This window comes from Bos taurus, chromosome 5, assembly GCF_002263795.3.
Source record: "Bos taurus isolate L1 Dominette 01449 registration number 42190680 breed Hereford chromosome 5, ARS-UCD2.0, whole genome shotgun sequence".
Classification (NCBI taxonomy): Eukaryota; Metazoa; Chordata; class Mammalia; order Artiodactyla; family Bovidae; genus Bos; species Bos taurus.
Genome location: NC_037332.1, coordinates 95,103,270 through 95,119,081, shown reverse-complemented (window position 1 = coordinate 95,119,081; position 15,812 = coordinate 95,103,270). Strand labels below are relative to the sequence as shown.

Genomic DNA, 15,812 nt, shown 5'->3' with positions numbered 1-15,812 from the left:
CGTACATTGTCTCACATGTGTATATATATGGCGTGTGTCTCCTTGTGTATAAGACACACTTCGGGTCTCTGGACATGAGTCCTTTAACACCAATACCTTCACCAGTAAAATGGGGAAAATATCCGTGGAAGTCATTCCCCAGTATTACTGGATAGATATTAGCACTTTGTAAAGAAAATACCAATGCAAATTAAAAGCATTAAGCATTCTTATTCATTTTCTGTGCTTTTAATAACAAAAGCTCACAGAAGTGACAAATTCAAAAACAGCAATAGCAGTAGCCTTTTCTAGCTATCTAATAGCTTAGAAATGATTTAAGAGAACTTTTTGCTATTCAAAAGATATCCATCCATTCACAGAGCTCTGGAAAAGTAAGTAATCTTTGAGAATAAGACTCCTCTTCTTAGCAATAAAACTCTCAACTTCCTAAGCCAATATATAATAATCCTAAAGGAAAATAATTATCTCTTCTTTATCCTTTAAAGTTAAAGCTTAGTTCTAACCATTTTCAATAAAATTCTCTTTCCATATTCCATACCAGAAATGGCAGTTCCTTAAAACCCAAGTTTTAAACACTTGCTTTTCTGTCCATAAAAGTTATTATGTTTATACATTGTCAGTAAGACAGAAGATATCCTGGTGTAGAACATTTATTTATTTATTCCATGGAACACTCAAAGTTTAGATCAGTGGGAATTTTAATCGAAGAATTGTACATTTTCTTCCCACATATATCGCTTTGTATTAGGAAATGACATTGTGATCCATTTCACTACAATATTACAAAATATTTACAAGAAAATATTAAAAATAACTCAAACATGAAAGGCAAGATGGGGGTGAAATAAACTGGTTTTTCAAGAAATCTCTACTCCAGTGCCCACAGCACACAATAAGAGAGCCAAAACAAATAACAAGGTTCCCCTTGATCACAAGTTTCAAAGAATTGGAGTGGGGGAAGAAATCTGATGAAAATGATGGTATGAAAGGGGATGGATGTTATTAGCAGCACTGATTCAATAACCAATTTATTTTGCATGAAATACCCTCTCTTTTATATGCAGTAAATTCTGAACAAGGCTAAACTTTAAGATATTCCTTGAAATGAAATTAAAAATACCCTGACAGTGAAAGCAACTCTTCCACCTAAGCTGAGTAAGAGCCTCTTTCTCCATGAACCACTGATGTGAATAGAAGCCTGATCTAGCTATCCAAAGCTGTCACAGCAGCCCTTCCATCTCTTTCATGAAAGCCTCATAGACATCGTCCTTAGTCTGCACCGACACGGGAACAGATGGGCCAGATTTGGGTGCTGTTTTGGCAAGAGGCACAGCAGAATCATCCTCCGACTTCCTCTGCGGAGCAGCAGCAGCCCCTTTATTCTCCCGACGCACCCGCAGTGCGGTCGGCACAAATCGTGTGATCTCTGCCTTGGGATTAGTGATCTGTGGCTTGGCACTGATGGTTGCCGTGGCTTTCTTCTCGATGGTGGCTGCGCTTGTGTCATCCGCCTTGGGTCTCTGGATCAAGTTGGGGGGAGCACTTAGAACACCAGGGTTGGGTAAGGGAGCTGGTGGGAAGAGCCCTGGTGGGGCAGGTCCAAGAGGAGGCACCAGAGGTGGGCGCATCATGCCAGGACGGGGTGGAGGGATACCTAGACAAAGGAGAACACAATAATAAAATTTAACTACTATTAAGGACTTTACAAACACAGGCTGACAATTTCTTGAAATGGACAATTTGTAGAAAATAAATCATACTGCCTGCTATCTGAAACTCAGGAATATATTTTGATAGTAAAGACTATTTTTTTGTAAAATAGTATTCACCTTCCATCTGTATCCCAATTCTTATGTTTTCCTCCTCTCTTAATAATGTACTACTTTAAACTATAAAGTAAAAGTAACAATACCAACTGTTTTCAAATATGATCTTAAGATGGCTGAATCTGTAATTTGACAACCTAAGATTCTATTCCATCTGTACAGTGCAGATGCTATCAAACCAAGGTTGGGATTTGATTCCCATGCGTTATTTACTGATTTACACAATACTCCTCCCCCTTATAATGTAGCTGAATGGGCAGGAAATACAATTTTAATGCTGGAATGAGAAAATCTGACTAATCATAAAATGTCACCATTACTGGAAAAGAATTCATGTCTTACTAATGGTTTGGACATACCATTATTATTCACCAGGAAGTGCAGGTTAATTTTCTCCAAGTACCCCCTTTCAGACTGAGAATAAAGTACCAAATTTCCTCAACCTAGGACACTATTGCTTATACACACTTGTAATTATTCCATATACCACTGAGAGAGAAAAAAATGTCCAAGAACAAGCTGAGGAGCTTAAAAGGAGACCTTTACATTAAATTAAGACAATCAATGTAGTAAACCAGAAATATACCTGCCACATATAAGATCAAAGGAAATTTGCCTATCTAACTTTGACACTGGGTAGAGAGAATGGAAGAAAAAAAACTTCCCCTTGTGACTGTAAACTTGATACCCATGCAGATGTATAGAATGACTTTACAACTCTAAGTGTAGTCCTAAAAAAATCTGAAATGAACAATTTAATCCAAAGTGTTCTCTGGCAAGGAAAAGTCCCCTCTGTGACAGCATCCAATTCAAATACCACTGGGAAGAACTCAACTTCTACCTAGGCCAAAAGCAGTTTAAAAACACCATTTTAAGATACCGCTTGATTTCAGGATACTGAAATGTGAAAATGTCTTAGGACAAATGAAACACATAGTAGACAGATTTTTGTCACAGAAAGCAAAGCTTCACCTGGAGGTGCCGGGGGAGGTAGCCGTGGTGGGGGTCCCCGAGGAGGAGGGCCAGGAGGCAGACCTGGGGGTGGGCCAGGAGGAGGGCCAGGGGGTCGACCGGGTGGTGGGCCTGGAGGTAAAAGGCGGGGCAGAGGCCCTCGGAGTCCTGGCATTCCAGGTGGTCTCAGGAACGGAGGAGCTCCTGAAACGAGAAAAGTGCGTAGTTAACATCAAACAAATATATCTGAAGTAGTAATTGTGGCGTAAGATAACTGAGATGTGATTTCACTTTAACTTAACATCTGATAACTTCAAAATTTATTATGGTCCATTTCTCTTTATTTCCCAGTCCTAACACAAAACATTTTAAACCACAGCTCTGCTGGGCTAGAGATACACAAAGATGACATGTCTTAAATGGCTCCAACATAAGCTGAAAATGCAGTATGAAAAGCATGGTGCTTTAAGGATCCTCTGAAACTCATTAAGATATACAAAGACCACTGAGAATGTCATAGGATATGTAATTTTGCTTTGCACTAGTCAGAGAATGAACTCAACTGAAGACTTAACTGGCAGATTATCGGACTAAAAGTCATAATTGGCCAGTAAGTTTTTTATATGTTGTTTCAAACTGTAAATTAACTTATTATACTTTTAAGCTGAAGACCTCATTAATACTGATGACTTCAGTCTCTAACTATACAGATTACACTAACATCCAATAACTCCCAACCAAAGAAGGATATGCAGTAGCATCTACTGTGCCCTAGTCATGTTCACAACCAACTAAGAACTGGGTCAACTCAGCATACTAAAGAGTAATTCTAAACAAACCCTCAGTTACATATTCCAGTTTCTGCTTGCTAAACTGCTAATATCAGAACTGATAAACTCTGAAAAAGAAGAGCTCTGAAGAAAGAGACAGCTGTCACAAGTTCTATGACTTACAAACAGTGTTGTTATGAATGAGCAAGTTGTGTATATCCTTGGAGAATCTTGATTTCTTAGAAAATTACACTAGCAGGAAACCAGAAATCATTACTACTAATGATGTCTACTTTCTGGAATAACTTCACTGTAACCACATTTAGGCTTATTTATTTATAGGATGTAAGTACTTGCCTGGAGGTGGTCCAGGAGGAAGGCCTGTAGGTGGTCCAGGTGGCCGTAAAGGTGGAGCAGGTGGCGGTCCAAGCGGAGGTGGTCCTGGCATGGGGGGTGCTTGTATCTGAGATGGAGGAACAGACTGTGGAGGGGCTTGCTGCTGGGAAGCTGCAGATGTGCCATCAGAGAGAGATTCCTCCTTATGCTGTTTCTGTGATTGCTTTTCTGCTTCAGAATCATCCGAATCTTCATCATCTTCCTCTGAAAATTCCTCCACTTCTCGTCCCTCCTCAGGGATTTCCTGACCTGAAAGAAATTTGAAACCAGACAAATGGAGCAGATTCATATTTTACAGCCTGTGAAAGAGCGATGCCTACAACACATAATCAATAAATGCTTTCTTAAAACTAACAACCAGTCTCCTTCAACAGAATATTCAGATATGCCAAGAATATAGTAGCATTCTTCTCATTCATATTAAGGCAGCAGAGTGCAAAAGAGTCCAAGTTTTAGAACAAGACAGACCTGGACTTAAATGCCAGTCCAACTACTTACTGGCTGGCTAACTTTAGGCAGCTTACCTCAGTGTCGCCAAATCTTGACTTTTGAAAAACAAGAATTTAATACTTGATTGCTGAGATATTGAATAGAAAAATGTGTGTAAAGCAACTGGCAGGAGGAAATACCAATCACTGTTCTTTCCATGACTCACCTGCCATTCGAAGCATCATGGCTTGGAGAGGAGTCAGCTCCTTCATGTTCTTCTTCTTCTTCTTCCTAGATTTTCCAGGCATATCTGCAAACCGTACACTCAGACCTAAAGGATCAGAGAAGGGAAAGGATCAACAAAATTCAGTATTTGTTTACTATAAACAAATACACTAAACACTAGCTATAACTGCTTCCCACTACTTGGCAAAAAGACAAGAGCTATATTAAAGATAGTAAATCAAATGCCCACTGGTGGTAAATACATGCTACAGTGATTTTAAAGTTGAAAGTGAAAGTGTTAAGTCACTCAGTCGTGTCCAACTCTTTGAGACCCCATGGACTGTAGCCCACCAGGCTCCTCCGTCCATGGAATTCTCCAGACAAGAATACTGGAGTGGGTTGCCATTTCCTTCTCCAGGGGATCTTCCCAACCCTGGGACTGAACCCAGGTCTCCTGCATTGCAGGATTCTTTACCGACTGAGCCACTACTACTAAAAACTTTATGCCAATAAAACTGAACATGCAGATTAAAGTAATTGATAATTTTCTAGAAAAATGTTATTTACAACTGGCCAAAGGGGTGACAAGATCAGAACATAGAAATTAAAATGGGTAGTCAAAGATCAAGTTCCTCAAAGGCACCTGGCCCAATAACTTTACAAGGAAATTCAGCCAAATGTTAAGTTACAGGAATTTCCTATAAAAGGGCACAGGAAAAGATGGAGTGCTATCCAGAACTTGAAGCTAGCATAACCCACATACCAAAACAAACCTGCTGGCCAACATAAAACATAAGCAAATTGAATTTGACAGTGTTTTAAAAGAAAATAACTTCATTAACATATAGGGTTGGTCCCAGAAATGCAAAAATGATTTAACATTAGAAAAGCCATGAATGTAATTCATTACAATAAACAGCTTAAAGAAAGAAAAATCATTTACAATATCCCAAGAGATGATTAAAAAGTATTTATAATAAAACCTCTTAGCAAACTTAGACTAGAAGGGAACTCCTTAACCTGACAAAGGCTCTCTACCAGACACCTAAAGATGCTAAATGGTGTAGGAATGTTCTTATTCTTAGATGGTAAACATTTACAGCAGGATAGAAGTTCTACGTAGGCAGGCTTTAGTTTTGTTTACTCCGCATTCTTAGTGTCTAGAAAAATACTTTGTACATAGTAAAAACTCAATTATTAGCTGAATGTCAAGTCATAGTTAGGATAACCATTTCCAACACATGTGCATCAGTGAATATATTAATATTCGTATTCATTATCATTCAATATATAAAGAAACCAGTTGGTCCAAAAAGAGGAAATTGAGGCAAATGACCACAGTCTAGAGAAAAAGGGAACTGGTGTGGCTCTAGCGACTTTCTGCCTTTCAGTACCACTTCTTACCTAAGTGTCTACCATTTTTCACTACCAGTTCTATCTACCTCTTTAAACTAGCTTTCTGGTTTGCAACCATGATTTAAGGAATATCTGGAGAAAATTTTATCCTTATCAATACTGCAATATCAGTAATATATATAAATACTGTTTTGAAGACTGCAAATCAATTACAAAAGAAGCTCCAAGGCTACTGGAATATGACAGATGGTACATTTTATAAAATTTCCTTAATGAATGACATAGCAAAGTACATGTAGCTCAGTCTGAACTTATAATAAACAGATAACATACATTTTAAGTATGACGTTTCCACTAAATCATGACTCCACTCACAGGTGTATCTTTAACTATGGTTCTTGTTCACTTAGGATTGCATGAACATAGAATAATATAAAGGACTCAAACATAGATATGTAAACAGACTCATTAGAAAACAATCAGGTGAATATGGTTTTCTTCCTACACATAATCACGTTAGGCCATCTTTTTGCTTTTTCCCCAAAAGTGGACTTTACTATGTAGACTTTTTTTTAAATCACATACACAGCTCAGCTTTTTTTTCCTCTCACAAATATCCACCAGGTACTTACTGTGTGTCAACAACGTTGAGACTTTGGAGCTACAAAGATGAATAGAGCACTGATCCTCCTTTCAAGGCACTCACAATTACTTTCATGGATCCACTAATATATCAAGACCTTTAGCTTGTGTGCTTTTTATTGCTTAATCCCATGAAACTTTCCTCTTCACATACCTGACTTTTTTTCTTCATTGTTTTCTCTCTCAGTGTCATCACGGTGCACAAATTCATCCCCTTCACTTTCTCCATCTGATCTGTCACTGTCACTGTCATCAGTACTGTCGTCATGCTTATCCTGGTCCATGTCTTCAGGATAGCCATCATCTTCACTGGTGCTAGAAACATCATCGTCATGACCCCGCTGAGCTGGAAAGGGAGGAGGGAGCCAGGATCAAGTTACATAGCTGGATCCCATACGGCACCCCCAAATACACAAAGCCAGGCTATTTGACTCAGAATAACCTGATTAAAATTTTTCTGTATGAACTTAGCTATTCATATAGTCTAACAATATTTCCACTTGACAATAGTTTTAAATTTTCCTTTTTTATAATGTAAGATTTTTTTAAAGCTTCAAAATTGAAAACAAATTCCACTCAGAAAGCTCTATAAAGACATGCACATACACAATCAATTTAACTGTACATAAGGATGTTCTAGTCGAATGAAAATAAAGCCAAATGGGAAACAAGTATACAAGTTACCCAATTTTTAAGGTACTGATGTAAGAGTGGTATCTTCAAGGAAAGTCTAATTTAAAATACAACAGACATCTCTGTATTTCCTTATGCATGCTGTTTTCCTGAGTAGATCTGTGATTTATTTATCCATCTGTTGGTATGTACAGGGTAGCCTCATTTATTTCCCAAGTTCTGAGGGTGGTGAACAAGATGCTATACAGCTAAATTAAAAGTGACAGTGGAAAGGTTCTAAGAGCAAAAGGAATAGTCAGTCACTCCTTACCAAGTTCAGGACTATATAACATGTCTTCATCTCGCCTACGAGTCGGAAGATCTAGGGCAAAGCCCACTTTGCGGCCATACATTTGTAAGACTTGAGGAGGAGGTGGGCCTGGGGGAGGACCTGGAGGTTTCCTGCCAGGGGGCAAACGTGGAACGCCATGTCCAAGAAGAGGAAGTATAGAAACTGCCCGAGTTGGAGGTCTGTAAAGAAAATTTACAGCGATCACGTTACCAGTAATGAGATATACACTTCCTCTTCTAAACAGTTTTTAAAGGAGCTCTCAGGTCCTATCTAACCAAAGGAGAACTGCTTATATCCCCATTGTCCTTTACTTTCCACTGCAATAATCTGGCACGGACGGTCAAAAGGTGCTTTTACTATACACTATTTGGTTCTGTTACCACTTCCTTACCCATAGGCTGAGGTCTTCTTAAGGATGGAGGGTGGCTGGGCCCCAGGAAGTGGAATGTCCTGGATCAAGATGTTGGAAGGAGCATGCGGCATATCTGGCAGAGGAATACTCTCCACTTCCACATGCTGGGCATTCTGAAAGAGAGAATCTTCCAGTCGGTAAGAGTAATCCCCCAACTCAACACCACAAACTCTACATCAGCTGTTTCATTACCTGGATTTGCTTTCCACCTAACATTAAGTATCTTAAGAAACAAAGATAGAAAGCCAAGTCAACATTTTTAAGATTGTCAGTAAGTTGAAACTTCAGGATAGTATGTATTCAGTGGTAGTACTTGGACTCTAAAATTAGCCTGCTGCTATTGAATTTCTGTCACAAACAAGCTGTATGACAAAGTAAGTAACCTTAGCTTCCTTATCTGTAAAATGGGACCCATGCTACCTACTTTACCAAATTAAATCATTTTTTAAAAACATTTTTATCTTGAGGCAAAATTTACAATGAAATGTATAAATTCAGTGAATTTTGACAAATGCATATAATCTCATACTCCTTCCCAATCAATCCTTAACACTATCCCAAGGCTGCTGCTGATACAAATTTTTCCTCCATAAATTAGCTTTGCCTGGTATAGAATTTCAAATAAACGGAATCACAATCATGAAGAAAGGATAGTATGTTTTTGGGATTTAGCCATTAAAATTTTTACCTCATGTTTTCTGGATTATTAGCTGATCATTCCTTTTTATTACTGAGTAGCATTTAATTTTATGAAAATGTAACAGTTTATCTGTTACCTTATTAATGGGTAGCTGGGCTGTTTCCACTCCAGCTATTGCTGTAGTGGCAGGTAGATCAAGTTCTCTTGTATAAACACATCGGTTTAGATTTGCTGGCCAATGGGATAGATATATGTTTAGTCTGACAAGAGGAGGAGGTTCAACATCATCAAGTCTCCCATTATCAACTTTAAGAGTAAGTCTAACTATAAAATTTTAGTTTAGCTCTCAAAAGAAACGTGATTACCTTGACAGCATCAAAATACTGGCTAAGTTGAGCCCTCTTCTGTTCATATTCTACCTCTAACTTTCTCAATTCTTTGTAAATATCTGGATTCTCTTTCTCATAGAGTCGTAGAATACGTTCAAATGTTTCACGTAGCTTTTTACGCTTGTCTTTCAGCACTTTCTCATTTAACTGTGGCTGCTGCACTGGGTTAAACTCTGAGAGGAAAAAAAGCAGATTATGGCATTAAACACAAAAAAGTAACTTCAACAGATAACATCATTTATTAAAAATACACTTATATGTTAAAATTTTTCAAAAAGAGATTTAGACGCCAGATATATTCTTGTCAAAAAAGAACAGAACAGTTTATTGAAATTTCATCCCTTTAAAATGGCTATTAATTTTACTTCCTTTCCTAAGAAGTGTCACCTAATTGACTTTATTATCACTGTAATAAAAATCAATTTTCATTCCTTTATGCTAACAACCTGATACAGCTGTTAGTATATCAACAACTATAGGCCTGGGCTTACACACTACACTGGGTCTGTATTTAATTCTGAGATCCTGCGCACTTAAACTCTCTGATCTTCAGCTTCTTCATCTGGAAAATGGGGACATCAACTACTTCACAATCAAGCAAACATAAACTGGTATCTGGCTTACAACTCAACTATTATATGAGTTAGTGTTCCTTGTTGAGCTACTTAAACCTTTCTCTTCTGGTGTGTTCAACATGGAGCTTACTTTCACGTCTCCAAGAGGGACCAAAAGGGACTGGATTAGCACAGGACTCCCAGGTCTGCCTGGTCAACCATACCTGTCTCCCTCCATCTCCCTTGCCAGTGACTGACTCAGAGATCAACTGGCACATAAGCCATCTTGGGACCAGATCCTTTTCTGAGACTTTAAATATGGGAGAGAAGCTCTCACAAGTAGAAATAAAATAAACCTACAGCTGTTTATGGCTTCATCTCTCAACCATCACTAATTCCACCACATATTCCACCTTCTATCTAAGAAATTCACTAGGTCAGACAGATGGACAGTCTTGCTCAAAATATTTGGGTTTTTGAGGCCCACTTCCCTCCAGGATTTCCCAATTATGGGAGTCAAGGAACACTTTTTTCTGTTTAAATTAGTTTATATTGAATTTTATAAATTATAATAGAGTTCTGATGACTAGTGTTCCTTCCTCCTTTTTCTTAAAGATTCACAAGCTTACTTATTGTCTTTCTTAAATCTTATTAACACTTTGATGATATATTCAAAATCAGAAGTGTGGTCTCAAACCACACTATTCCTAGTGTGATTCATGAAAGTGCTGTGTTTAACTTTAAATCCCAGCTGTGCCCCTTCCGAACAGTGTAACCTTGAGAAAGGTAATGTCTCTGTGCCTAAGCTTCCTCACCTGTAAAGGAGGGACAATACACCCACTCAAAAGAGCTGTCGGGGAAGTGAAGATTAAATGAAAATGTGGGAAAAAAAAAAAAAAAAGAACCAACCCTGGCATGTAACAAGATAAGAGCTAAATAAACCTAAGTTATTAATACACAATTTGGGGTCATTTAATAGGTAAATATCCTGACATGCCAGGGAAAGCAACTGTCCCTACCAGTATTTAGACTAGAGGCAACAAGTGGAATCAGTTATAACTAAACTGGGAGAGATGTGAGATGATGCAGTCTGACCCAGAACTCTTGCCCAGGCTGGCTTCAGTATCTGCCACATTATTTGAGAAAGCTTTTAATACCACAACCCCACATAACTGGATTTTTTTGGAACCCCAGTTAATTCATCACTCAGAAGTTTCACTGCAGCTCTTTCACTCGCTATCTGTTTTTTGGGGCAAATCACGAAACCTGTATGGAAACCTTTGTAAACAAAACTTGTAAAGATTCTTTCAACATGCAATTAAAAAAAAAATGCAGGGACAGAAGGCAGAATTGGCAAAAACTTGACAGCTGAAAACTATGGAGTTAATTAGACTATTTCTGGATGTTTGAAAACTACTAAAAAAAAGGAAAATTAAAAACCCCACTTGTTCTCAAGTTAACAGAATGGGTTGAATATGGAATCCATTTTGTGACTCGTCCTCTGTATTATTTATAACTACCTAGTCACTTTCCTGCATTGGAGAAGGAAATGGCAACCCACTCCAGTGCTCTTGCCTGGAGAATCCCAGGGACGGGGGAGCCTGATGGGCTGCCGTGTACGGGGTCACACAGAGTCGGACACGACTGAAACGACTTAGCAGCAGCAGCAAAGTCACTCTACGCCATTCTGGACTCCTACTTTTAATTAATTGTAATCTGTTAAAAATACTTTCGAAAACTTTTTTCCTTTCATACCTGTAAGTATAAAGTATATAAATAAGGAAATAAGGGTTAAATAAATATGTTATACAATCTTTGGGACTTGGTAAAACTGCATTGTTTTGAAGAGGTTTTTTAAACTAAAGGAACTTCTCTGTGAGTTAGAATAGAACTTCCAGTGGCAGCATCACAGATGATTCTCAAGCAACTCAGATACAAGAAAAGACAACATGCAGCTATTTCATATGGATTCCAGTAATGACAAAGCAGTGATACTGAAGATGCACGTGATGAGACTAGATAAAATTATCCTATATAAGGAATGATACTAAAGCTGAAATGGATTGAGGGCAGGAGGAAAAGGGGACGACAGAGGATGAGATGGCTGGATGGCATCATCAACTCGATGGACCCGAGTTTGAGTGAACTCCGGGAGATGGTTCACTCAGGGACGCCTGGAGTGCTGATTCATGGGGTCGCAGAGTCAGACACGACTGAGTGACTGAACTGAACTAAACGCAACAAAGGAAGAAATTCTAATAGGATATTTTTTTAAATGTGATTTTAAGTATTTTATTTCTTCTATATCCTTACTAAGTAGTCATTTATCTTTGGATCATCTATTGGAAAAGAGGGGCAACAGACACATTCATGGTGGCCCAATATTGAGATTTACACGGTAGCTGCCAACATTGAAACCCAAAACAAAAAAGCCCAAGGTGATTTCAAAAAGCAGACTTAGTCTTCTCTTAAAAAAATGAACTGGCCAAACTGGGCTTTTGTTATCTTATAAAGAACAATTAGCTAAAGCTAAATAATGGCTTCCCTCTTATTCTAGATGAGATTTCAAGTTGGTAACAGCCCTTCACTCCATTTTGTTTTTCTAACACTAAAACTAAATCCAAGCATCATGTGCTATCATGCTTTTTTCTGTAATTCTTGTATCTGTTCTGCTTCACTCATTAACTGCCTATCTCTATGTATCAGACTATTATCTCTGCTATAAAATCCATCCCTTTACAAAATCTTACCCATTTCATCCAATTTTTCCATGTCCCGGATAATTTGTTTGGGATCCTTCATCTTTAAAACTGCAGCTCGTACCATCATGCGCTGTTTTTTGTTCTTCAAAAAAAAGAAAAAAGAGCACAATTTGCAGAAGCTGAATACCCCTGAGTTTTCATGTCAATGTGTCTCAAAAATCCATTTAAACTGAAGTTGAACTTCTTCGTTTCTGATCACTTGTTTCAACCACCAGAAACAGGAGTAATATCATTTTTTTATTCCCCCAGATATTTCCAATTTAGACAAAAAGATATGTTTTGCAAAATTTAATGCCAGCAATAGAAACAAGAATGAACAGTTGAAAACTACTGAAAAGCTAGGTTCTCTCAGTGTGTGAAAGCATGATACTAAAATATAAATCCTTTTTTATTCTGGGGACACCTTTCCACAAGTTTAACAAATCATCATCAGGAAAATTTAGTGTCACATTTACTTCCATTCACTAATTTAGTAGCTTCCAACAAAGCAGTTAAATGGCAAGAGAAGCATTTTTTAAAAGTATTTAAGTCACTGGGAATGGTAATCAAATAAAAAATGTTACAATAACTCATCATGAGCCTATCTACAAACTTAGTTCAGTCTCCCAGTACTGTGGCTTAGTAAATCTTATGAAAAGCATAAATCTTTTTCTGGCAAATAATTGGAAATGTTTCTAAATCCACTCATCTCAAATAAGAGGTGTCAAATTACACTTATGTCTAACAGGATGCTTCTGGAATCATACCTTCTTTAATTCTCTTTTCCGAGCTTCTTTTCCTTAAGAGAGGGAGAGAATATAAAACTTAAAGCCTTGAACATTAGCATTTTCTCCAATTTAATACAGGTAATTTTTTACTGTCAGAGGTTGCTCTGTGTGCTGTAGGATATTTAACACTATTCCTTGCCTCCACTAGATACCAATAGTAACCTTCTGATTATGGTAACCAAAACTGCCTCAAAACATTTTTAAGTTCCTTAAAAAAATAGCTATGAATCGGAAAAAAATGCCATTAAGTACTAAAAAAGCACGTACAAAGCAATTTGTTAAAAATGTCACATACAAAAAAGAAGGCTTTAAGCTAATTCTATTTTGCAAGTCAATCAAATTAGAAATATGGATACTATCTTTTGTTACATGTTTAAAGTTTTAATCATGTGCCAACTAGAACACTAGATAACTTTAATTACAAATACTACAGATCTTGCAATTAAGAAAATAATAAAATAGACTCCCTGAAGCAATTTTTACCACCCCTCTTCTTCATCATTCCACATTAATGGACACTTACTGGCTTGGTCTGTAGGGTTCATAAATTTTCCACTTTTGGTGGATGACGTGGATCTCCGCCCCATGTTGACAAGTTGTTTGATTTACTTGCTTCTTTAAAAAATAAAACCTAAAACCTGCGAAGACAAAAAGGCTTATTTTTCCTTAATTTACAAAATTTCTTCCTTTTTATATTTATAAAATTTTCTTCCTGACCATCTCTGAAAAGAAACTTCTTTTATTAAGGCCTTGTTCTTTCCTAGTTTTAACTTAATGCCCAGGAAAAACAGCTTCAACTTCTCCAACCACAAAAAATTAGATTCCTATTATTTATAAAGGTAATGAGTATGAAGATTACTACAAGATTACTACTATCATTAACTCATCAATTAACTTTCTTTTATGGATCACAGCACTGACCCATCAATTGGAAAAAATCATTGGAAAAAATCAATCATCAAAGAATGTTTCAGCAATACGACACACACTATGTACATGAGAGGGTCACTTGTTATTTTCTTATATTCTCCCTTTATTTATATGCAGGGTGAAAAAGGAGTAAAAGGGAAATGGGGGTAATGATCTGGGCTCAAGGACAAATAGCTCACCCTTGTCTTTCTCCATGGTTTCTTGGCATGTATTCTCATCACCTCTAAGACAGTAAAAACTCCAATTTAAGCCTATTTATTAATTTAGATTTAGTTCCAATTCAGATATAATTCTTGACTCTTAAGCAGAAACTTAAAAACATAAAACCACAAATAGTCAAAATATTATATGAGCTTGTATAAACATCAAGACACAAATTTTTCTTACTAATGTCTACTTGACTCCCGACTCTTATTTTTTAAGGTAACTGAAAGGGGTAATTGTATATGAGGGAAAATATTTTGTAAGTCAAAACTTTAATTGACCTAAGAAATTATTATGGGTTCCCCAGGAGGCGCAGTGGTAAAGAAAGAGCCTGCCAGTGCAGGAGATGCAAGAGACTTGGGTTGATCCGTGGGTAAGGCAGATCCCCAGAAGAGGAAATGGCAACCCACTCCAGTACTATTGCCTGAAAAATCACCAGGACAGAGGAGCCTGGTGGGCTACAGTCCACTGGGTCGCCAAGAGTTGGACAAGACTGAGCACACACGCAGGAAGACACTATCATAATCACCTCTTCTAGTTACTCCCAATGGATGACAACTTTCTGATAAACTTTGCTCTTTCCAATAAGAAAGAGTAATACATATCCTTCCCTTTGAAAGCAGACACTTTTAAAGGGAGGGAAAGGGAAGATCATGAGGTAGATTTTTTTAAGCAGACCATAGAATTATACCTTCCCTTCACGAAGGTTTGTCAGGCAAGTTTATTAGTTAATGCGTCTTCCAGAAAGTATCCAATTGCCTTGATTTCTGCTAAACGCTTCAAAGCTGTTCCAGTCGCAACTAATTTACCCTGTCAAGGGTTTGCTTCTCAGAAAAACTGGAATTGGGGAAGAAAGGAAGCGGAAACAAGCAAAATTAGCACAAATACAAGCACTCACATCTTTGATGGCCTGTATCTTTTTTGCTTCCCTCTCTCAATTACCCTCAGGCTCATTTTTTTTTTAAACTCTCTTCTCCCACAAATGAAACCTAGTTACAGAGGACACTGGAGCCTTAGTCTGCACTACTTGTCTTGTCTAAAACCTGAGGAGATGGGTAAATCGGGTCACGAATCGCTTAGGGTAACTCTCAACAGTCAAAGAGGCTCCCAAGGGACGGAGCCCATGTCCACCAAAGAAGCCAACAGCATTTGCAACTGCCGAAACCATAGCGACGGTTGACCCCCCGACTCGAGGTAGCAGCAAGCCTAAGGCAACCAACCGGTCAGCGTCAGGAGGCGGCGCTGACCGACCCAGGCGAAGACAGCCGCTTAACCGCTGGACGCAGCGCCGCCCCAAGAGACCCCCTAGTCCGCGATCGGGGAGACCCCAACGGCGGAGACGAAGAGCGGGACTGATGAGCCTGGCGTTCCCGAGGCAACCGCGCGGGCCCCGGGAAGGGACGGGAAAGGTGAAGTAACGGAGTGGAACGATCCCGCACACTCACGCTTCTGCTGGGCTCCTGGGGCTGTGAGAAGCGGGGAGGGGACGATTCTCGGCCCGTTTGACTTCGTAAGGGCCTTCACCTCGGCCTTTCGGTCAACCACCCAACCACCGCCATCTTGAAACCTCGCGCCCCTCCGCCACCCCTACGTCA

General features: G+C 38.5%; 1 protein-coding gene across 5 annotated transcripts; it reads right to left on the bottom strand.

The window, feature by feature from the left end:
• Positions 1-212: 212 nt before the first annotated feature.
• Positions 213-15,806, bottom strand: WBP11 (WW domain binding protein 11). Of its 5 annotated transcripts, none has more exons than XM_005206984.5 (13): positions 15,657-15,806; positions 14,909-15,054; positions 13,607-13,721; positions 13,063-13,094; positions 12,305-12,398; positions 8,977-9,173; positions 7,951-8,084; positions 7,539-7,738; positions 6,750-6,941; positions 4,599-4,703; positions 3,905-4,192; positions 2,799-2,981; positions 635-1,654 (listed from the first exon to the last, which is right to left on the bottom strand). In XM_005206984.5, the coding sequence occupies exons 3-13, from the start codon at positions 13,668-13,670 to the stop codon at positions 1,221-1,223; spliced, it is 1,923 nt and encodes a 640-aa protein (XP_005207041.2). In that variant the 5' UTR covers positions 13,671-13,721; positions 14,909-15,054; positions 15,657-15,806; the 3' UTR covers positions 635-1,220. The 5 variants fall into 5 exon arrangements, with proteins under 5 accessions (NP_001193334.1, XP_005207041.2, XP_005207040.2 ...); XM_005206983.4 differs by having other exon boundaries at positions 15,663-15,806; NM_001206405.1 differs by lacking the exon at positions 14,909-15,054 and having other exon boundaries at positions 213-1,654; positions 15,663-15,797.
• Positions 15,807-15,812: the final 6 nt, after the last annotated feature.